The following is a 24,121-nucleotide window of genomic DNA, read 5'->3' as shown; positions in this document are numbered from 1 at the left end:
ACAAAGTAAAAATATGAACAAAGCACAATGATAATATACATAATACTGTATATAACAATAATTTTTATTAACAAATTTTCTGTACAAAAATATGAAGCTAAAAATCTGAGACATGATGCAAAAATGTACACCTAGAAAAATGTCAGTTTCACCTTTACAAATGTTTTGTATCAATCACCAAAAACAACAAGTGTCCAACTTGTGAACAATCAAACAAATACAAATACTATTAGATAAAATTATTAGGATTGAAATGCAATTTGCATAGTGTAATCCTCACTGCAGAATACATTGTACCCATTTTTAATGGCCATTGAATTGTTTGTCAGTTGTGTTCAATACATGTGACAAGAACTGTCACTGTCATGCATGGAAAATATCCCCAGCAAACCACTTTGTCAGATGGCAACTGCAGCCTAGCTTTAAGACCTGGCTTCCTAACAATCCAAGCTTCCTACCTATTTAGTCTCATCTTGATACAGTATATTTTAGTCATTATATACATGTATCCAGCATGAACATTCACATGGGAAATAACTGTGAAAGAATGAATGCAGGAGTTATGGTTCTTATGCACTGCACTTCCCCTTATTGAACAATTAAGAAATATCAAAATTGAATTTGGTACCTATCATAATTTTCCATCAAAATTTAAATATAAAACTAATGAAGGGCAATTGCCATAAAAATATGAAAGCCACACTTATGGATCCTGTAAAATTAACAACCCATCAGTGGGATGAATATACTTATTATGTTTAAAGTGGATACCTGTTTAAGTTTTCAAGGTATGCGGCAGACAAAATTAAAGTACGGAAATAAACACAGGGCAACCACTCAGAGCTAGAAAAACTCAAAAACAGAAATACAGCAGATGGACAGACGGACATCAATGGTGATTTCAATATACCCCCCCCCTCCCCCTATTAACTTTGTATTATACTAATAAAACAGTAGACACAATGAAAAAAAAAATATTAACCCACGCCACTAAAAATTTACAACGGAAGAAAATCTACAAATCCCATGGGTATAATGTCATATTTGTTTTCTAGCCAATAAACCCTGCTTAAGCATTTACATGTACACTGATTTTGCAAATGATTTGTTCACTAAATGGCTATAAGAGATGTGTTCAAAATCAACATGATTTCAAGATTATCACTTATGATAAATATCCGTCATTTTAATACCCTTTTCCTTGTACAAAAAGTAGACATTTACCAAAAGTTGATCTGTTTTTTACCATTCAACATCGTTTATCTCAATTGATATTAAAAATGAAAAGCACATTTAATGTAACTTAACATTCGGCCATTAAAAATAGAATTATTCGCCAGAAAATGTTCAAAGGTGCATAAAATGTCAATATTGTTTTTTAATTTCATTTTTTACTTGAAGCTATTTTGGACTCAAAATTAGCTTTGAAAGGCTAAAATTAAATGACAAGGACATATAGGTTATAGTTCCATGTATAGAAAATTAGCACATAGTTCCCTTCTGTAAATATAAGATTTATGCGCAAGTAAAACAACAACAAATTGTTATAAGTATCAAAACAAAACAAAACCAAGCTAACAATTGCAATGTATACGCAATAATACATAATATAACATACCTAACAACTGTGAATTAACAACATGAGAAAAGATGACAATGGCGAGATAGGATATGTAACATGAAAACAATGAAATAATGACAATTAAAAATAATCTCCATGATTTTGACAAAACCAACCATTTTCGATCAACAAATTTCACAGGAACGGATTTCAAACAAAGAATAAAACAAAAAACAACATGTCAAGTTCTACTATATCTACTTCCAAGTGAGCAATATAAAGAGAACAAGTACATTAGAAATCACCGTAGACATTCGTTTGGAACCTTGTATAGAAATATTGGAATTTCGAGATCAATAAAAACAATCATGTACAAATTATCTTTGGCCCAAAAAACATAAAATATTTTACAACAAGACTTGTAATTGTGAAAAAATGATGCCCCCTTCTGCACTTTGAAGCCACATTTTTATAAAATTGATAAAGTCCAAGACCCTTAACTTTGCCAAAAATCAATATACCGGATAGAAACTCACACTTCATCTGTAAGTCATGCAGAAAGACTCATGTAAAAAAAAAAAAGCTACATAGATTAAAGCCTTCGTAAAAAAAACTCCCAAAAATGGTTATTATCCAGAAAAAAATTGCGTCCAAGGCAAATAACTTTACCAAAGATCAGTGGACCGGAACGAAATTCACACATTATCTGTATGTCATGTAGGTAGACTTACATTCCAAAAATCAGCTCAATATCTGAAAGCGTTGCGTAAAAAAACCCTCCAGAAAATGGTTATTTTAGAAAAAAATTCGAAGTCCAATGTCCATAACTTTGCCAGAAATCAATGGACTGAAACGAAACTCACACTTCATCTGAAGGTCATGTAGATAGACTCATATACCAAATATAACCAGAAAACTGAATGCCAGCGGAAAGACAGACAGATGGACAGACTTCTATATGCCACACTACCAGGGGCACATAAAAACAACAAAGGTAGGGTAATATCATACATAAACAAGAGCACCGCCTTGCGGGTGCAGACCGCTCATCTATTTTCTTTTAAAGGTGAAGGGACTCTCAATTTCAATCACAAAGGAGGGAGGGGTAGAGTGAAGAGGGGTGTATAGTGTGGGGGTGTGGACATTTATGACATTATCTTCCAAAAATGCGGAAAAAAATGCCAAAAAAATATATAAAATTCTTCTTTTTTTCGGGAGGTGAGGGGGGGGGGGGGGGGTGGGGAGGGGATTCTTGGGTGTGATGGTTGGACGGTTTTTCAAAAATAAAATAATACAAATAAATATTTGTGTTTTTTAACCGTTTAAAAAAAAAAAATTGGGGATGGGGTGGGGGGGGGGGGTATAGTGTGAAGGTGTGGTGGTCATTTGTGAGATGATCTTAAAAAAAATAAAAAAATAAGGGGGGGGGTTTCGGGGGGAAAGGGGGGGGGAGGGCACGGGGGTTTGGGTGGAGTCTATTGTGGTATGTCAGGTAAGAGTAGTTTTGTCAAAGTATCAATCTAATCATAAATAAAGAAATTATGGCAATTTTAGCAAAATTTAATAATTTGACCTTGAGTCAAGGTCATTCAAAGGTCAAGGTAAAATTCAACTTGCCAGGTACAGTAACCTCGTGATAGCATGAAAGTATTTGAAGTTTGAAAGCAATAGCCTTGATACTTTAGAAGTGAAGTGGATCGAAACACAAAATTTAACCATATATTCAAAGTTATTAAGTAAAAAAGGGCTATAATTCCGTAAACATGACAACCAGAGTTATGCAACTTGTCCTTTTACTGTACCCTTATGATACATGTAGTTTGCGAGTGTTCCAAGTATGAAAGCAATATCTATGATATAACTTTAGGGGTTAAGGTGACCAAAACACAAAACTTAACCAAATTTTCAATTTTCTAAGTATAAAGGGCCCATAATTCTGTCCAAATGCCAGTCAGAGTTACATAACTTGCCTGCACAGTCCCCTTATGATAGTTAATAAGTGTTCATAAGTATGAAAGCAATAGCTTTGATACTGTAGGAATAAAGTGGACCTAAACCAGTGTTGTTTTTTTATGGCAATTTTTTTTTTTTTTAAGAACTGTCTCATAATCATGATAAATATATCTCAATTTTTTTTTTCATAAACAACTAACAAAGTATTTAACTCTGATTTATATTATTTTGAATTATTATAAAGAGTTATATTAAATAATTTTTCCCAAATCAGTGGACTTTTCACATAAATTGCATTTTTCTCCCAAAATGGCCAGGAAAAAGCCTGATGTATCTATATTGTGTCAATTTTTGTTGAATAAATCATTCAAATTTGGTTCATTTTATTGATAAAACATGCTCAAATATGCCATTTTATCGATTTAAAAGATGCCAATTAGACTCAAAATGGCTAAGAAAACTGGGACTGTGCATGAAGGCTGAACTGTCTGAAACTAATGTTGAAAAAATCATTGATATATATCTTAATTTTAAGAAAAAGGACAAAGACATTCGGCTGTGAATATTATATTTATACAAACATGTGTATTAATATCATAAATATCATAAGACATTACATATAAACAAGTGAATTTTTAATTTTCCCTTTTTCCTAAAAAACAACGCATTTTTTCCCCTTTGGACGGGCCCCGCCACCATTCCCCTATAAGTGAAAAAAAACACTGTAAACACAAAACTTAACCAAATTTTCAATTTTCTAAGTATAAAAAGGGCACATGATTCTGTCAAAATGCATGCCAGAGTTATCTAACTTTGCCTGCCCAGTCCCCTCATGATAGTAAGTAAAATGCCAGTCAGAGTTACATAACTTTGCCTGCACAGTCCCCTTATGATAGTTAGTAAGTGTTGCAAGTATGAAAGCAATAGCTTTGATACTTAAGGAATAAAATGGACCTAAACACAAAACTTAAACAAAATTTTCAATTTTCTAAGTATAAAAAGGGCACATAATTCTGTCAAAATGCACCCCAGAGTTATCTAACTTTGCCTGCCCAGTCCCCTCATGATAGTAAGTAAGTGTACCAAGTTTGAATGCAATAGCATTGATACTTTAGAGAAAAGTGGACCTAAACGCAAAACTTAACCGGACGCCGACGCCAAGGTGATGACAATAGCTCATAATTTTTTTCAAAAAATAGATGAGCTAAAAAGAATCTTCTTTTAACCAAACTATCTGTTATTGCTTTCAAAGAAGCATATATTTTATGTAAATGCCAACAAATTTTAATAATTCCAAACCAAAATGTGCAAGTATGACTGTGCCGAAAGAAAATATTTTACAACTACACTTAAAATTTACATACTAAACACAGTGATATGCAGTTTAAAAACCAAGATCTTATGAAGGCTTGATCAAATCGAGAGGGCCATCTTTGCCATTACCATTATGTTGCATGCCAAACTTTTGGCGTTTCTGTAAAGGTGTATACCCCCATCCATCAGGGAATCTCTCTCGGTACTTCGGGATGGCGGGAATTCCCTGTGTTAAGGATCCCAGCATCTGGGGTGGACCAGGGGCCATGTGATAATTAAGGGCAGCGGTATTTGCGATACTTGCCTGGGGGTGGCCGGTGGTGGGATAACTGGCATGGGCCATGTAGGGGGAGGTGTGATGGGGGAAACTGTGAGAGGGAGGGGAGTGAGACTGGCAGAAAGATTGCTGGGGGGAACCATTACATTGACTTGACAGATTCTGGGATTCTTGGTCCAAGACGATACGCTTTTTCATCGGAATAGACTTGTCTTCCTTAAAGTAATTTGACCTGGTCATTTCCGGTGCAAACTGTGGCCCATCCTTTTGCTTTTTCAGTACGACTGTCTCGACATCTTGAAGAGTGTAGTTCTCCGATGACATAAGAACCCTCATGTGCAAGGGCATGTACTTGATATCTATTGAAGACTGTTTCTCGTCGTTCTTCCTATGGATGAGGACCTGCGTATTCTGTTGCAAACCAGTCAAGAGTACCGTATCCTGAGCAGGAATGGTTATCTTGACCGGTGAAACATCAGATGTACAACAGAAAGTATCACCAATACAGTCAAACTCCAGATCTTTGGCCTCAAAATCCGTAAAGACCTGCATCTTTTGCTGGCTGTCAGTGCGCTGGGCCGGTTTCCGAGTGGGGTCTGTGTAACCGTTAGCAACAGAACTGTCCAATGTACGGGCATAGTCTGGGGTCATCTGGGCCTCTCCAGCATTGACTGGCTGACAGGTGACCATCAGGCCTGAAATAGAATGGAAATGTTAACTTGGACCATTCACTATTTAGCTCCAATGCATCAAAAGCCTTAGAGTTTCCTGAGTAAAATCCGCATGTTTGTGTCTTTGAGGAAGATTTTAAAAATGCTCCCTTAGTGCTGGTCAGAAAAAAATACCTCAAAGTCATTAGAAAGACACCTTCACCAGAAAAAAACAAACAAGTCAAGTTCTACTATTTCTACTTCTAAGTGAGCAATATAAAGAGAGCAAGTACATTAGAAATCACCGTAGACATTCGTTTGGAACCTTGTATAGAAAAACTGGAATTTCAAGATCAGTAAATACAATCATGTTCAAATTATCTTTGGCCCAATAAACATAAAATGTTTTACAACAAGACCTGTAATTGTGAAAAACGATGCCCCCTACTGCGCTTTAAAGCTACACACATTTTAATAAAATTTATTAAGTCCAAGGCCCTTAACTGTTGAAATTTCCATAGGTACTTTTTCTCAATGTAGGCCGAGTTCATTCATAACATTGACACAATTAACATAGGTAGAGACCATCTTGTTACCTGAGGGCCCATGCTTGGCTTCGAATGTCTTCATCCAGTTTATAAAGGACTTGATGTCTCGTACCTCGAGGCTGTGAACTATCTCCAGACATTTTTGCTTGGCTTGCTGGATTGTGCCTGCAACAAAAGAACAGATTTTCAAAACGTTTGACCAATTTCCTGGACTGTGGGATGGAAGTCATGGATGCTCTCAAACAAATGGCATGTATGGTATGCCACTATTGAACTGTTCCTCCTATTATTTTGTACCTAACATTCTTCTCTCAAAAGTTGTGTTGGTTGACAATGAAGTAAACCCCAAGATTTCATGATGTAGGGAAATTCTTTATTAGCAATTTTTATATCACCCCTTCTGCCTCTATAGGTTGGTCCCGAAACTAATACAAAATATGTTGAAATTTACAATATGTTTGCAAAATTCAATGGGAAATGTATAGATACATTTTAAAAACATTTTTATAATAGTTAGAAGATTAAAGTCCCTAGATTTTTTACATTATAAGAACAAGATATGTGTTTGTCAGAAACACTATGTCCCCTACTGCGCCGCTTTGATTTATTGAAAAAAATCATTTGGCACTTACAGATAATTACCTCCCTTTAAAGCTTATAACTTCCCTTGGATTTGTTTTTTTGACTTTTGACCTTGGAAGATGACCTTGACCTTTAACCACTCAAAATGTGCAGCTCCATTAGATACGCATGCATGCCAAATATGAAGATGCTATCTTCAATATTGCAAACGTTATGGCAAAATGTTAAAGTTGGAGCAAACAAACCAACCAACAGACAGGGCAAAAACAATATGTCCCCCACTATAGTGGTGGGGGACATAATAAAAATATTGCTAGACTGGTTTGGAATTGTGTTGTGCCCCTTTTTAGCAGCGACCTGGTCCTTTTTTAAAGCAGAATTTTGCCTTTTTAATAGCATTCTGCCCTTTTTTAGCAGCACTCTGCACCTTTTTTGCAGCATCTTGTCCTTTTTTAGCAGTTGTCTGCCCTTTTGAGAAGCAACCTGACTATTTTTAAACAGCATTCTGCCCGTTTTAGCAGCTTTCTGTCCTTTTTAGCAGCATTCCGCCCTTTTTAGCAACACCCTGACCCTTTTTAGCAACACCTTGACCCTTTTAAGCAATGACCTGGCCTTTTTTAGCAGCACCCTGTCCATTTTAGAAGAACTGCAACTCTTTTTAAAAGCACCCTTTCCCTTTTTAGAAACACCCTGTGGCTTTTCCACAGCACCACGACCCTTTAAGCATCATCCTTCCCTTTTTTAGCAGCTACATGCCAATTTTAAGCAGGACAGACCCTGTACCTTTTAAGCAGCAACCTGCCCTCTTTAGCAGCATTCTGCCCCATTTTAGCAGCACCCTGTCCCTTTTTAGCAGCATTCTGTCCCTTTTTAGCAGCACCCTGTCCCTTTTTAGCAGCATTCTGCCCCATTTTAGCAGCATTCTGCCCCATTTTAGCAGCACCCTGTCCCTTTTTTGCAGCATTCTGCCCCTTTTTAGCAGCACCCTGTCCCTTTTTAGCAGCACCCTGTCTCTTTATAGCATCACCCTGTCCCTTTTTAGCAGCATTCTGCCCCATTTTAGCAGCATTCTGCCCATTTTTAGCAGGACCCTGTCCCTTTTTAGCAGCATTCTGCCCCTTTTTAGCAGCATTCTGCTTATTTTTAGCAGGACCCTGTCCCTTTTTAGCAGCATTCTGTCCCTTTTTAGCAGCATTCTGCCCCTTTTTAGCAGCACCCTGTCCCTTTTTAGCAGCACCCTGTCCCTTTTTAGCAGCATTCTGCCCCATTTTAGCAGCACCCTGTCCCTTTTTAGCAGCATTCTGCCCCTTTTTAGCAGCACCCTGTCCCTTTTTAGCAGCACCCTGTCTCTTTATAGCATCACCCTGTCCCTTTTTAGCAGCATTCTGCCCCATTTTAGCAGCATTCTGCCCCATTTTTAGCAGGACCCTGTCCCTTTTTAGCAGCATTCTGCCCCATTTTAGCAGCATTCTGCCCATTTTTAGCAGGACCCTGTCCCTTTTTAGCAGCATTCTGTCCCTTTTTAGCAGCATTCTGCCCCTTTTTAGCAGCACCCTGTCTCTTTTTAGCAGCACCCTGTCTCTATAGCATCACCCTGTCCCTTTTTAGCAGCATTCTGTCCCATTTTAGCAGCATTCTGCCCCTTTTTAGCAGCACCCTGTCCCTTTTTAGCAGCATTCTGCCCCTTTTTAGCAGCACCCTGTCTCTTTATAGCATCACCCTGTCCCTTTTTAGCAGCATTCTGCCCCTTTTTAGCAGCACCCTGTCCCTTTTTAGCATCAGCCTGTCCATTTTTAGCATAAGCCTGTCCCATTTTAGCAGCATCCTGTACCTTTTAAGCATCAGACTGCCCATTTAAAGCAGCATTCTGTCCCTTATAGCATCAGCATGTCCCTTTTTAGCATCAGCCTGTCATTTTTAAGCAGCATTCTGCCCCTTTTTAGCATCAGCCTGTTCTTTTTTAGCAGCATTCTGCCCCTTTTTAGCATCAGCCTGCCCCATTTCAGCAGCACCCTGTCCCTTTTTAGCAGCACCATGTCCATTTTAAGCAGCATTCTGCCCCTTTGAGCATCATTCTGTCCCTTTTTAGCAGCACCCTGTTCCTTTTTAGCAGCACCCTGACTCTATTAGCAGCACTCTGTCCTTTTTAGCAGCATTCTGCCCCTTTTTAGCAGCACCCTGTCCCTTTTTTTGCAGCATTCTGCCCCTTTTTAGCAGCACCCTGTCCCTTTATAGCATCAACCTGTCTCTTTATAGCATCACCCTGTCCCTTTATAGCAGCACCCTGTCCCTTTATAGCAGCACCCTGTCCCTTTATAGCATCACCCTGTCCCTTTATAGCATCACCCTGTCCCTTTATAGCAGCACCCTGTCCCTTTATAGCAGCACCCTGTCCCTTTTTAGCAGCATTCTGCCCCTTTTCAGCAGCACCCTGTCCCTTTATAGCATCATTCTGCCCCTTTTTAGCAGCCCCTGTCCCTTTTTAGCAGCATTCTGCCCCTTTTTAGCAGCACCCTGTCCCTTTTTTTTAGCAGCATTCTGTCCCATTTTAGCATCAACCTGCCCCATTTTAGCAGCTGCCTGCCCCTTTTTACAGCAACCTGAACCTTTTATGATCAAAGATGTTTTCCTATATTTATCAAACTCCAAGTGAATGTTTCTGACAACTATGCAAATACCATGCAATGGCTAATTTTATCACAACAAAGTAAATGATCATCAATGTTTGTAAAGAGAGAAGTATGACAGTAAGTCTACTCCAGAAGTCGCAGCACTCAATTAACGGTTTCTAAATAAAGAATAACAACCACGCTCTTCCTGATTAGTAAATTAAATTTGTCCCTCCATAGAAAAGGTCAGATTAATGAGTAACATATCTTCCTTGTTTTTCAGATTATTTTGGTCTGATTTATTGACAAAGGGAACAAATAAAAATCTAGAAATGAGGATCAATCATTATTTATGCTCTTGAGAATTAAAAAAATTAATTTGTGTACAGAAATTGTAGAGTATGTTCACTTGAATCAATTTTTAATCTACTTATCTACATATAATGATCAAAACATTTCTGGGATTTTAAATTTAAGTTCGGTAACAGAATTGTTTCAAATATGGATTTACAAATTATGTTTGAAAACCAGCATTGTATGCCATTACCAAAAAATAAAGCCTGTAAAAGGTTTCAAGAAATGAGCCTCAATCTGGAAAAACAGTGCTTTCAGCTTAACTGGATTCTTGCTGATGGTAAACAGGGCTTTCAGCTTAACTGGATTCTTGCTGAGGGAAAACAGTGCTTTCAGCTTAACTGGATTCTTGCTGGGGGAAAACAGGGCTTTCAGCTTAACTGGATTCTTGCTGAGGGAAAACAGTGCTTTCAGCTTAACTGGATTCTTGCTGGGGGAAAACAGAGCTTTCAGCTTAACTGGATTCTTGCTGATGGTAAACAGGGCTTTCAGCTTAACTGGATTCTTCCTGAGGGAAAACAGGGCAGTCAGCTTAACTGGATTCTTGCTAAGGGAAAACAGGGCTTTCAGCTTAACTGAATTCTTGCTGACGGAAAACAGGGCTTTCAGCTTAACTGGATTATTGCTGAGAAGAGCCTTCTTTTTAAGCCCAACATAGAAAACAAAGGTAAGAGTTGCCCCTGATAAGCCCTGCAGACTCCACAGGCTTATCTGGGAAACAATTTATGCACATACAATAAGACTGTTTTTTCCATAGTTGGGCTAAAATTATGAATAATAGACATCTCAGTTGCGAATCAATAGCAATTTTTAAATTCCTAATACCTTTTTAAAGATTTGTATGTCCCCCACCACTATAGTGGGGGACATATTGTTTTGCCCTGTCTGTTGGTTTGTTTGTTTGTTTGTGTGTTTGCGTCAAACTTTAACTTTTGCCATAACTTTTGCAATATTGAAGATAGCAACTTGATATTTGGCATGCATGTGTATCTCATGGAGCTGCACATTTTGAGTGGTGAAAGGTCAAGGTCATCCTAAAAGGTCAAAGGTGATATATATAGCTTCAAAGCGGCACAGTAGGGGACATAGTGTTTCTGACAAACACATTTCATGTTTTATTTCATAGAGCTAACAATTTGGAAGCTAGCAATTTCTGACATTTTCACAGCCAAAATCAGTGAACATTTGCACTCAAGCAATGACCACCAACTGAAGTTATGTAATGACACTAATATATTTAGGTATTGCAATATTCCAAGAAGTTGCATGCATTTGCTTAAGTCATGCACTAAACCTGCTGTAATGAGACCATGCAATCAGAGAACTCCTGCATTCTAGACTAATGATACTATTCTTATAGTGTACATTCATTTGTATTTGTGGGCATGTTATTTGGTGGATTTTAAAATAAAATTACTTTTTTGTGGAGGTGTAGTTTTGAGGATTTCCGATTTTGGAAAAAAACAACGTGATTTGTGTTACACATTTTTTATGTGTTCTTTTGTTAATTTGTTGATCAGTCAACCCACATTATTAACGATAATGCATGTCACAGGAATAAAAACAAGGGCTGTTTGTAAAACATGCATGCCCCCCATATGGGCTCTCCGTTGTAGTGACAGCCATTGTGTGAGTATGTTTTTGTCACTGTGACCTTGACCTTTGACCTAGTGACCTGAAAATCAATAGGGGTCATCTGCCAGTCATGATCAATGTACCTATGAAGTTTCATGATTCTAGTCATAAGCGTTCTTGATTTATCATCCGGAAACCATTTTACTATTTCGGGTCACCGTGACCTTGACCTTTGACAGAGTGATCTGAAAATCAATAGGGGTCATCTGCGAGTCATGATCAATCTACCTATCAAGTTTCATGATCCTAGGAATAAGCGTTCTTGAGTTATCATCCGGAAATCATTTTACTATTACGGGTCACCGTTAACTTGACCTTTGACCTAGTGACCTCAAAATCGATAGGGGTCACCTGCGAGTCATGATCAATATACCTATGAAGTTTCATGATCCTAGGCATAAGCGTTCTTGAGTTATCATCCGGAAACCATTTTACTATTTCAGGTCACCATGACCTTGACCTTTGACCTAGTGACCTCAAAATCAATAGGGGTCATCTGCGAGTCATGATCAATGTACCTATGAAGTTTCATGATCGTAGCCATTAGCGTTCTTGAGTTATCATCTGGAAACCATTTTACTATTTCAGGTCACCGTGACCTTTACCTTTGATATAGTGACCTGAAAATCAATAGGGGTCATCTGCGAGTCATGATCAATCTACCTATCAAGTTTCATGATCCAAGGCATAAGCGTTCTTGAGTTATCATCCGGAATCCATTTTACTATTTCGGGTCACCGTGACCTTGATCTTTGACCTAGTGACCTGACAATCAATAGGGGTCATCTGCCAGCCATTATCAATCTACCTACGAAGTTTCATGATCCTAGGCATGAGCGTTCTTGAGTTATCATCCGGAAACCATTTTACTATTTCGGGTCACTGAGACCTTGACCTTTGACCTAGTGACCTGAAAATCAATAAGGGTCATCTGCGAGTCATGATCAATCTACCTATCAAGTTTCATGATCCTAGGCCTAAGCATTCTTGAGTTATCATCCGGAAACCATTTTACTATTTCGGGTCACAGTGACCATGATCTTTGACCTAGTGACCTGAAAATCAATAGGGGTCATCTGCGAGTCATGATCAATCTACCTATCAAGTTTCATGATCCTAGGCCTAAGCATTCTTGATTTATCATCCGGAAACCATTTTACTATTTCCGATCACCGTGACCCTGACCTTTGACCTAGTGACCTCAAAATCAATAGGGGTCATCTGCGAGTCATGATCAATGTACCTATGAAGTTTCATGATCCTAGGCCCAGCCGTTCTTGAGTTATCATCCGGAAACCACCTGGTGGACCGACCGACAGACCGACAGACTGACCGACAGACCGACATGTGCAAAGCAATATACCCCCTCTTCTTCGAAGGGGGGCATAATTATTTTACAGTAATAAGTTTGGCGTTACCAATGACCATTAATGCAACTCCTTGCTAATATCATGTGCCAATATATTTTCATAATTCGCCTTCAATCTTACATTGCATTTATTCAGAAAATAGTCACACTTTTGTAATTATACTTGATACACACACACTTTGAAAGATTTGGTACATTTGTTTGCAAGGGAACAAGAAAAAAATGAAATATAAACAAACTTGTTTATCAATAAGGCTTAATCTACAAATACAAATTTACTTACTTCTAACTTTCGAGTAAGTAAAAACAGCAAGGTCACACTTAGTACATGTAGCGCTTCATGATCCTCACTTTGTAGCATAATACAATAAAACAACTGACAAATCAAGAAAAGTCCATTCTTGTCTTAGTTTTATTCAATGTTTTTCATTATTTCCCTCATGATTTCATTTGCAAAACAACCTGAACCCCATGTAAATTACAAAACAGAAATTTCTACACAATTCAATTTCATTTCTTATTCTTCCTCACTTTTGTTGACAATACAAATTATGTCTAACAAGAGAGACATGATGTTCATTATGTTACACACATGTTTGTAATAATGTATGCAATATTAAAAGTAAAAATTCCAGGCATTTCTCTTTGGATTTTTTGCTTTTTTCAACAGTATTCAAGGCAAATCCTTGGCAGTCAATAAACTTACAATATACCTGGTAATAAACCAGACCTAAACACACATACTGACAATGGCCCTAGTACAATCAAAGGTGGGCTGGGAATCAAACAGGCAATCCTCAGATTTGTGGTCCAGCATTCTGCCAATTGAGCTAGCTAGCCTGATTACTAAGGATAATGTTATGCAATGTAATTAAACTGTAATGATCATAAAAAGCAGCTTCAGTTTTATCAACTAATCGCAGCGACCCTTATTGTTGTGCCAACTTTTCTCAACTATTTTTAGTATCATCTGAACAAGTATGTTCATGTATACACTCTATTAAATTTGCACTTAAAAAACTAGAATTGAGCTTTAGAAGAAAAATGTCATTGAACTTTCTTTTTGGAATTGGTAATAACTAATGTACTGGGTATTTGTAACTGAGCTGTCAGAGAACAGCGCACTGCAATTTTCCTGTTCTTGTCAAGATTTTTATGGCGCTGATTTTTCTAAACCAAACTGTTTGTTACGGAGATAATTTATTTTTAGCAATCAAGTTTTTCAGTTTTTTTTACAATTTGCAAATATGAGAAATTTAGTGGAATCCCCATTTGCTATTTTAAGTAGCAGTGACCTTGACCCCACCAATCCAAAGTGTGTGTGTGGATGGGGGAGAGATGGAAGGTATAGCTAGGTCAAATGTATCTATGTATATGAAGTTTGATTAAAAAATATCTGAGTTGGATTATCTATAAGCTGTCTTTTTATATTATATGTAAACATGTGTTAAAGGCCTTTAATTAACTTACCCAAATACTTTAACTTGCATATTTTAAATATATGTTTATTTCAAATTCTAACAAGAGCTGTGTTTGTGAAACACATTGCCCCCTACTGAGCTTTTAAGCCATATATTTGACCTTTGACCTTGAAGGATGACCTTGACCTTTCACCACTCAAAATGAGATACATAACGTGCCAAATATCAAATTGTATCTTCAATAGTGCAAAAGTTATGACCAAAGTTAAGTTTTTGGACAGAATGACAGACAGACAGGCCAAAAACAATATACCCCGATCATTCGATCCGGGGGCATAAAAAGGCCCTTATATTTCACAAATTTCTAACAAGAGTTACCAAACTTGACGTACGATGTCATTTCAATAGGGTAAATAAATGTTTGAAGTTTGACTGAAATCCATCAAATCCTGAGGAATTAGCTAACCGAAACTTGAACCTTTCTATATAGTGTATATGAACCTGTTTCTGGAAAAAAGGGGTTTAATGCACATGCTTAAAGTGTCATCCCAGATTAGCTGGTGCAGTCTGCACAGGTTAATCAGGGACAACACTTTCTGCCAAGACTGGATTTATATTGAGAAGATTTCTTTAAACAAAAAATTCCATTAAAGCCGAATGTGTTGTTCATGATAAGCCTGTGAGGACTGCACAGGCTAATCTGGGATGAAACTTTATGCACATGCATTTAGCCAAGTTTTTCCAGAGCAAGGCTCTAAAACAAATGTCTAAATTTTAAATCGTCTTACCAGTTTCCATGGTTTTCCGTTCCTCCTCGTGATACTGAGGCCCCGAGGACATGGAACTGGTAGAGAGGTCTTGAGCCCCATTGGGACTTGAGTCCCTAAATAACACACACAACATTGAAACTTGTCAGATAGTGGCCCAGCTAATAAACAATGCAAAAACACAAACAAATTAACCATGTCAAATCGGTTCAGGTAAGGTACTATACATTTGATTCAATGTGTTTTAAATTAAGTCTGACAAAACTAAAACAATTTGAGAGAAAACATAAAAACAGTGTAACCTTTGACCTTTACATTGACTCACCTTGAGCCAGCATGAGTGAATTATGCTTTCTTAGTGGCCTACACATTTTGCGGCTTCATGAGCGAAGATTAAAGAGTAATTGAGTAGACACAAAAAAGTTACAGACAAACTGATGAACTAACAGACAAACAAAGGGCATTCCATTAATCCCCCTGTTTCACACCTTGCCCCCCCCCCCCCCCCATGGATTGATAACCACTCATTGAGCTTGTCATGTACAACGGCATTTAGCTCTACCTGTAGCTAGACTGGTATCCAGCAGACGGTAGGTCTGGTTCACAATTCCTGAATGGCTGGTACCCTGTTTCTGGGGTGTCTTTCCTCTCCGGAGTCATGTGTGGCAACATGTGGGGGGAACCAGAATCCCAACTTCCTGCCCTAAACAATAAACAACAGACCAAAACATTTTTTGATTTTCAGAGCTATAAGAGTGTTGACAATTATGGACTATTAAAACAAGCAAATTTGTGAATTGATATCCTCCGCCAAAAATAAATTGTGTTCATGGATGTGATTGTATAATCCAATTAAATCAAGGGGGCTGGAAAGGCTCGAAGTCGCTCACCTGATATATAAAGGAACTGACCTGTTTTGTGCAGCCCAAGATATTATTAGAACAAATGTTCTAAGTTTCATGAAGAGTGAACTATAAATGTAACTTTCAGAGTGCTAACAAGGTTTTACAATAGATATATAAGGATAAATTCTCCACCATCAGCGACCATTTTTTTCAACAGACGGGAACCATTTTAGAACATCCACGATATCATTAAAACAAATGATTTGACCAAGTTTCATGAAGATCAGACAATAAATGTGCCCTCTAGAGTGTTAACAAGGTTTTACTGTAGCCATGTAAGGAAAAATCCCCCCCCCACTGGCTGCCATGTTTGTCAACCATCCTAAATCTTCTGACCAAGTTGCATGAAGATTGGACAATAAATGTGGCTTCTAGAGTGTTAACAATGTTTTACTATAGCCATATAAGGAAAAATACCCCACCCCTTGGCTGCCATGTTTTTCAAGCAACAGGAACCAATTTCAAAATCATCCAAGATATCATTGGGGAAAAACTTCTGACTCAAGTTTCATGATGATCGGACAATAAATGTGGCCTCTAGAGTGTTAAAATGGTTTTACTACATCCATATTAGAAAAAATGCCCCTTGGCAGCCATGTTTTTCAAGCAACCGGAACCATTTTCGAACTCATCCAAGAAATCAGATGTCACGAATATTCTGACCAAATTTCATGAAGATTGGACAATACATTTGGTCTCACAAATGTTGACACCGCACGACGCTCAATTCATGACGGAACAAGGGCGATCACAAATCTCACCATGAGCACATTTTGCTCAGCTAGTTGAGTAAAAAATTAAGTGTAGTGTAATTGTTTTATGCATTGTTGTTCTCCTCATTGAAACCTATACACCCATGAAGTTTCATGTTGAAGTCTTGAAGTGTACTGTAAGGGTTCATAGGCGTGGCATTTCTCCACATTCATGTGTATACACCCATGTAGTTTCATCTTTATATCTTATTAAGTTTCTGAGATATAGCCCTGAAAACATTTTTGACAGACGTATGGACGGATCGACAGAATGACATATGGACAATGCCAATACTATATCCCTCCGCCTTTGGCGGGGGACAATATAATGCTTCTCTAAAACAGCTTTATATGTCATTTAAAAAATACAGACTGGCTGTTTTTTTACAAGTTAACACAGAATTGAATATAACAAGCTTATTCATTGAATTGATATCAACCACCAAATAAATTATATTTATTGATGGGTGCAGATAGATTAACAGAGCAACATCTGTAAAATAACAAAGTATAGGGTTATCGGCTTCATGCATTTCAATTCAGTGCTCACGCTGCTGCCAGACATTATCGCCAATGGCGATTATTTTATCCAACTGGCTATTATTTCTTAAAATTGTCTAGAAAAAATGGCCATTATTTTATCCGCCTACATAAAAAAACAAATTGCCACTAAATGTTGTCCGGCGATTGCGAAACGCCTGCAAATCGGGCCATCAAGCAGGAAAAATCGATAACGAGATTACCTGTGTACACACTCGACCCTGTGTATTGTCATACACGCGTCAATAACTTCTGCGACATTGTGGCCTAGAGCATTTTTCTCAATCAGTGTCCGACAGCAGTGATATATTTCGGAAAAAACGTCTTTAATCTCCCTGTGCTTTACCAATTATCGGTAACTGTTAGATCTTTGTTAATTTTTCGCCAATTATTATTTAATCGTCATTATTGAAAATCGCCGCTAATATTGTTGGCTGGTTTTGTTTTGCACGCCGTTTTTTCTGCAATTAGATTACTTTGAACATTGCTTGATGAAATAATTATTTAATCGCCATCAACTAATTATCCCCGTAATTACCGCTGTTTGTCGTCTGCTTTAACATAATGATTCCAATTTTTAACCAGGTAACCTGGTTTTCCCAATTCAAAGGGACCCGGCATATGCCATGGTCAGCTAATTTTAACGAAACACGTGTTTGGAATTACACTAAGGTGGTGTATTTTAACTCACGCGCTGTGACGTTAATTGATGTAAACATGATCGGCATTGCGAAAGTGTTATTTTTGGAATAAATCATTTACAATTGATATTGGCCTCTGCCTACAATATTGCGGCCGATGGCAAACGCCGTATTAAGAGATAAAGTAGTCGAACGATATGCACATTTTAGATTATGCATATTAATATTTTATATTATGCATATTTCATGTGCAAAACGCGTACAATTTTTCGGAATACCGTTTTCGGATACTGTATTTTTTTCGTCCATTATGATTTATTTTCGAAGTTCATAACAGCAAAAATAGAATGACGAATACACATGCGGTGATACGGAAGGTGTGGTTTATAATATTTCGAGTATTCACCAAAAATTGCAATTGGAAAAACTATAAAAAATAGTATAATAAGTGCTCTGGGTGGGTTGGGGCCTCTGCCCTTAATTCTTATGTGTATGTAACTGTAGCTGAGATCTGGTTTGTTAAGTCACACCCACAACATTAATTGTATTCTTTATTGTAAAGCCATGATAATATTTTATAAGAAAATGACACACTGATATTATGCTTGTTTTTTTGTATATATTTATATTATAACTTAAATCAATAGATATACATTTAATAAAACATAGATAAAATGAGATTCATGGTTTTTTCTTTCTTTTTGCCTTCAGTACTGTTTTGCGGAAAAGTCCGCATATGTTTTGGCTATTATTTTTTAAAGGAAAAAAAATATGGCTATTATTTTCTGAAGGCCAGAGTGAGCACTGCAATTCCACTTAATTCAAATCTATAAATCCATGAAGTGTCATGTTAAAATCTTGTATAGTATCTAAGATATAGCACTGAAAAGTTACATCCTACAAAAACAACATAGGGCAATAACTCTTACTAAAGAAAGAGTAGGGTTATGGCTCTTGCGCATGGCACATCTCCCCACTCAAAATTAAGCATCATGAATGCTCTTAAAATGAGACGGTTCAAACCTGGGTACAGGACTGGTAGAGCTGCTACGGGTCAACTCCGTTTCCGTGCTGAGAGGCCGATACAGGGGCAGTAAGGGCTCCGAGTTGCGAGGGCGGAAAATTGGGCTCTCTCGCAGAACACTTGCGATAGATAGGGAGCCCTCAGAGTGCCGCTTCCTCACGTGGTAGTGCATATCATGATTGGATTGCTTTATCTGGAGTATTCGGCGGAACTGCTGACTTCCGAAGAGGGCCGACCGACAGATGGACTCGATGACCGGTATGTAGGATGACTTTATTGCGTTGATGGCGTAACTGTCCGGTAAACCTGGGTTTGATATAAAAGAATATTCACAAACACTGCAAAAACATTATTATTAGAGGGACATTAATTAATGTAGACTGAGCGCATTGACCAATCCACAAATTTAAAACAAACATATTCGAAAACTTGGAAAACGACTGTCATAATTTCCTCATTTTGTTCTAAATCAGACATCAACATTTTAAAAGGAATTGAAAAATCCATTTAAAAAAACAAGAGCAGTCAGAAGACAGTGCGCTCAACTTTTTGAGTGCTTGACAGTATAACATAAGCCATCATGGTTCATATTCAAAAAGGTCAAGGTAATTTAGCCATATTCCAAATGGAAGAAAACCATAATTGAAACATATTGATCGCTTATGTTTTAAAGAAGTGGTACATTATAGACGATTCTGAGTTCAGGTATATTTTCCAAAATCTATTGAACATTTGTAAACACATAAAACAAACTAATAAGATTATATTTCAAGTTTGATAGCAATTGCTTGGGTGGAATGGTTGGACGGTCTTTCAAAAATAAAATAATACAAATAAATATTTGCATTTTTTTTTTACCATGTTTCAAAAAAAAATCTTTGTGTGTTGGGGGGGTGGGGGGGGGGGGGGGGGGTGGAGAGAGGGAATAATATTTTTTTTTGGGGGGGGGTCATTTATTAGATGATATTTCAAAAATAAGGAAACAAAATTAAAAATTTAATAAACAAGAGGGCCTGAAAGGCCCAAAGTCGCTCACCTGAGATAACAAGATTATATTATTGGGACAAATCTACTGACCAAGTTTCATTAAGATCGGAAGATAAATGTGGCCTCTAGAGTGTTAACAAGGTTTTACTATAACCATATAAGGAAAAATGCCCCGCCCCCTGGCAGCCATGTTTTTCAACAAACCGGCATCATTTTTTAACTCATCCAAGATATTATTGGTATGAATCTTCTGACCAAGTTTCATGAAGATCTGACAGTAATTGTGGCCTCTAGAATGTTAACAAGATTTTACTATAGCCATATAAGGAAAAATGCCCCGCCCCTAGGAAGCCATTTTTTCAAGCAAACATAATTATTTTCTAACTCATCCAAGATATCATTGAGACCAATCTTCTGACCAAATTTCATGAAGATTGGACAATAAATGTGGCCTCTAGAGTGTTAACAAGGTTTTACTATAGCCATATGATGAAAAATGCCCCGCCACAGGTGGCAATGTTTTTAAAGCAACCAAAACCATTTTCGAACCCATCCAAGATATCATTGGGAAAAATCTTCTGACCAAGTTTCATGATGATCGGAAAATAAATGTGACCTCTAGAGCGTTAACAAGGTTTTACTATAGCCATTTAAGGAAAATAGCTCCGCCCACGTGTTGGCCATGTTTTTCAACCAACCGGCATCATTTTTGAACTCGTCCAAGATATTATTGGGATCAATCTTCTGACAGAGTTTCATGAAGATCGGACTATGAATGTAGCCTCTAGAGTGTTAACAAGATTTTACTATAGCCTTATATAGCCATATAAGGAGATTTGCCCCGCCCCTTGGTGGCCATGTTTTTCAAGCAAACATAACCATTTTCAAACTCATCCAAGATATCATTGAGACCAATCTTCTGACCTAATTTTATGAAGATTGGACAATAAATGTGGCCTCTAGTGAGTTAACAAGGCAAATGTTGACGCCGCACAACGGGCGTGGGGGATGGTTTGGGTGGAGTCCATTGTGGTATGTCAAGTAAGTGTTGTTTTGTCAAAGTATGTCAAAGGATGAAATCAAATCTGATCCTAAATAAAGAAGTTCTGGCAATTAAAGCAAAATTTATTTATTTGATCTTGAGATTCAAGGTCATTAAAAGGTCAAGGTCGAATTCAACTTGCCAGGTACAGTTCCCTTATGATAGTAAGAAAGTATTTCAAGTTTGAAAGCAATAGCCTTGATACTTTAGAAGTAAAGTGCATCTAACACAAAATTTAACAAAATATTCAAAGTAAAAAAAATGCCCATAATTCCATCAAAATGCCAACCAGAGTTATGCAACTTGTCCTGTACAGTCCCCTTATGATAGTTAGCAAATGTTCCGAGTCTGAAAGCAATAGCTATGAGAATTTAGGAGTAAAATGGACCAAAACACAAAACTTAACCAAATTTTCAATTTTCTTAGTATAAAAGGGGCCATAATTCTGTCAAAATGCCAGTCAGAGTTACATAACTTGACCTGCACAGTCCCCTTATGATAGGTAAATGTAGTAAGTGTTGGAAGTATGAAAGCATTAGCTCTGATACTTTAGGAATAAAGGGGACCTAAACACAAAACTTCACAAAATTTTCAATTTTCCAAGTATAAAAAGGGGCATAACTCTAAAAATAATGCTGACAGAGTTATGCACCTTGACCTACTCAATTGTCTTGATGTCATTAAATAGTATTCTAAGTTTGAGTTAATTATCTTTGATAGTGTTAAAGTTATTGGACTTTTTAAAAAATTTAACCAATGCCGACGCCAGGGCAAGTAGTATACCTCTCATTTTTCTTCGAAAAGTCGAGCTTACAACGAAATTTCATGCCAACCAATATAAATTATTTTACAGCATATGAAAGCAAAAGGGAAAAAAAACAACAACCAAAATAGAACACTTCATACATTTTAGAATGTAATTACAAAATAAATCATTAAATCTGTGCATTCAACACCGCCAAACATGACGCTTTGAGTTGAAGACAACAAGAATGGAAGTAATGGTGATCAAGAAGAAAAAAAAAATGTGTAGTTTGTGACACTTTGAGGACTGCACAAGCTAATCTGGGACAACACTTTACGCACATGCATTAAGCAAGATTGATCTTAACATAAACCTTAGATGCCTACAGTATTACACACCTGCTGACTGTGTTATTCTGTTCATGAGTCTATTAAGCGTGCTATTCCCTATGCTCTGATTGTCGTACCACACAAAGTCTGTTGGCAGGATGCTGCGCTTTGGTCGCTGCCAGAACGCATCCGACATTGGGTGAAGGTGGATCACATACTGCGTGTAGGAATACACTGGACACTTTGGGTCACCTGAAAAAAGTAGTTCTTGGTTGTAAATTTAGAACAACAATGGCTGTGAATGCAATGTGTATTATTCCCAGTGCAGGCCCTTCCATGGGCTGTTGATAAGAACAGGGGCCATAACCCACAATTGGCAAGTGGTTCAATTTCTTAAATGTTATTATTGCTATATTAATTTCTAAATCATGCCAGACCTAATACAAGTACAACAAGATGTGTTTGTGAAACACAATGTCCCCCTATATGACGTTTGACCTTGAAGGATGACCTTGACCTTGACCCTTCACCACTCAAAATGTGCAGCTCCATGAGATACACATGCATTTCAAATTAAAAATTGCTAGCTTCAATATTGAAGAAGTGACATTACATGAGCAATTTTGACCCATATATTTGACCTTGAAGGATGACCTTGAAATTGACCTTTCACCACTCAAAATGTGCAGCTCCATGAGATACACATGCATGCCAAATATCAAGTTGCTATCTTCAATATTGCAAAAGTATTCATAAAATAAGCGATTTGGGCCACATATATTTGACCTCTGACCTTGAAGGATGAACTTGACCTTGACCTTTCACCACTCAAAAATTGCAGCTCCATGAGATACACATGCATGCCAAATATCAAGTTGCTATCTTCAATATTGCAAAAGTACTCATAAAATGAGCGATTTTGGCCACATTTATTTGACATCTGACCTTGAAGGATGACCTTGACCTTTCACCACTCAAAATGTGCAGCTCCATGAGATACACATGCATGCCAAATATCAAGTTGCTATCTTGAATATTGAAATACTGCAAAAGTGTACATTAAATGAGCGATTTTGACCCATATATTTGACCTTTGACCTTGAAGGATGACCTTAACCTTGACCTTTCACCACTCAAAATGTTCAGCTCCATGAGATACATATGCATGCCAAATATCAAGTTGCTATCTTCAATATTGCAAAAGTTATTGCAAATGTTAAAGTTGGCTCAAACCAACCAACCAACAGACCAACCAATCAACAGACCAACCAACAGACCAACAGACAGGGCAAAAACAATATGTCCCCCACTACTGTATAGTGGGGGACATAAAAAGAATATATTTGGAAATAAAGGCAAAAAGTGTCACCCAAGTGATCGAAGGCCCTAGAAAAAGGCCTGCAGCGGACAAATCAATATGTTAACTCATATATGTCTTATTATAGTATTATCAGTGGCTTAATTAAGATTTACAGTAATCTGGTGACTTCCAAAAATAGGAAGTGAATTTAAGGTTTGTTTTACTTAAGCTGTAAAAAGAAGCCATGTTCATTTTTTGTATTAAAAAAACTGGGTGATTAAGAGGCCTCTCATCTTTATAATACAATCCCTTCCTATTTATCACAAGTGTGATTTGATTTCAATATGACCATCTTAAGTAAAATTGCATTCACAAGGGACAAAATTGTCACAAAACCAGGTTTTCAATTTTAAAAAAAAAGTCTGATAAAGGGAGACAATTCAAAATGTGCATTGTTACCCCCCTTGTTTCAAATTCTATTTTTACTCGTGGCGACCTTGATTTCGATTTGAAAAAAAAATCTGATAAAGGGAGACAACTCAATATGTGCATTGTTACTGATTGTTCATAGTTACCCCCCTTGTTTCAAAATCAATCTATTTTAGTCATGGCGACCTTGACCTTGGAGATATCGACATAATTCTTTCGCGCGACACACCGTCCAATGATGGTGAACAAATGTGCCAAATGATTTTAAAATCTCACAATGAACGACATAGTTATGGCCCGGACAAGCTCATTTATGACCATTTTTGACCTTTGAACTCAAAGTGTGACCTTGACCTTGGAGATATCCACATAATTCTTTCCTGCGAC

General features: G+C 37.4%; 1 protein-coding gene across 1 annotated transcript in view; it reads right to left on the bottom strand.

The window, feature by feature from the left end:
* Positions 1-3,049: 3,049 nt before the first annotated feature.
* The window catches only part of LOC127853409 (uncharacterized), a 31,401-nt gene continuing 10,329 nt past the window's right edge, over positions 3,050-24,121 (bottom strand). The window contains exons 2-7 of the mRNA XM_052387937.1: positions 22,075-22,257; positions 18,902-19,208; positions 15,603-15,743; positions 15,062-15,156; positions 6,352-6,468; positions 3,050-5,800 (exon numbers count right to left, since the gene is read on the bottom strand). Coding sequence (XP_052243897.1) covers positions 4,914-5,800; positions 6,352-6,468; positions 15,062-15,156; positions 15,603-15,743; positions 18,902-19,208; positions 22,075-22,257 — 1,730 coding nt within the window. The 3' untranslated portion in view covers positions 3,050-4,913. The remainder of the gene's footprint in view (positions 5,801-6,351; positions 6,469-15,061; positions 15,157-15,602; positions 15,744-18,901; positions 19,209-22,074; positions 22,258-24,121) is intronic.

The sequence above is a fragment of the Dreissena polymorpha genome, chromosome 12 (assembly GCF_020536995.1).
Source record: "Dreissena polymorpha isolate Duluth1 chromosome 12, UMN_Dpol_1.0, whole genome shotgun sequence".
NCBI lineage: Eukaryota > Metazoa > Mollusca > Bivalvia > Myida > Dreissenidae > Dreissena > Dreissena polymorpha.
Note: the sequence above shows the minus strand (reverse complement) of the source record. Positions and strands in the feature narration are given on the sequence as shown.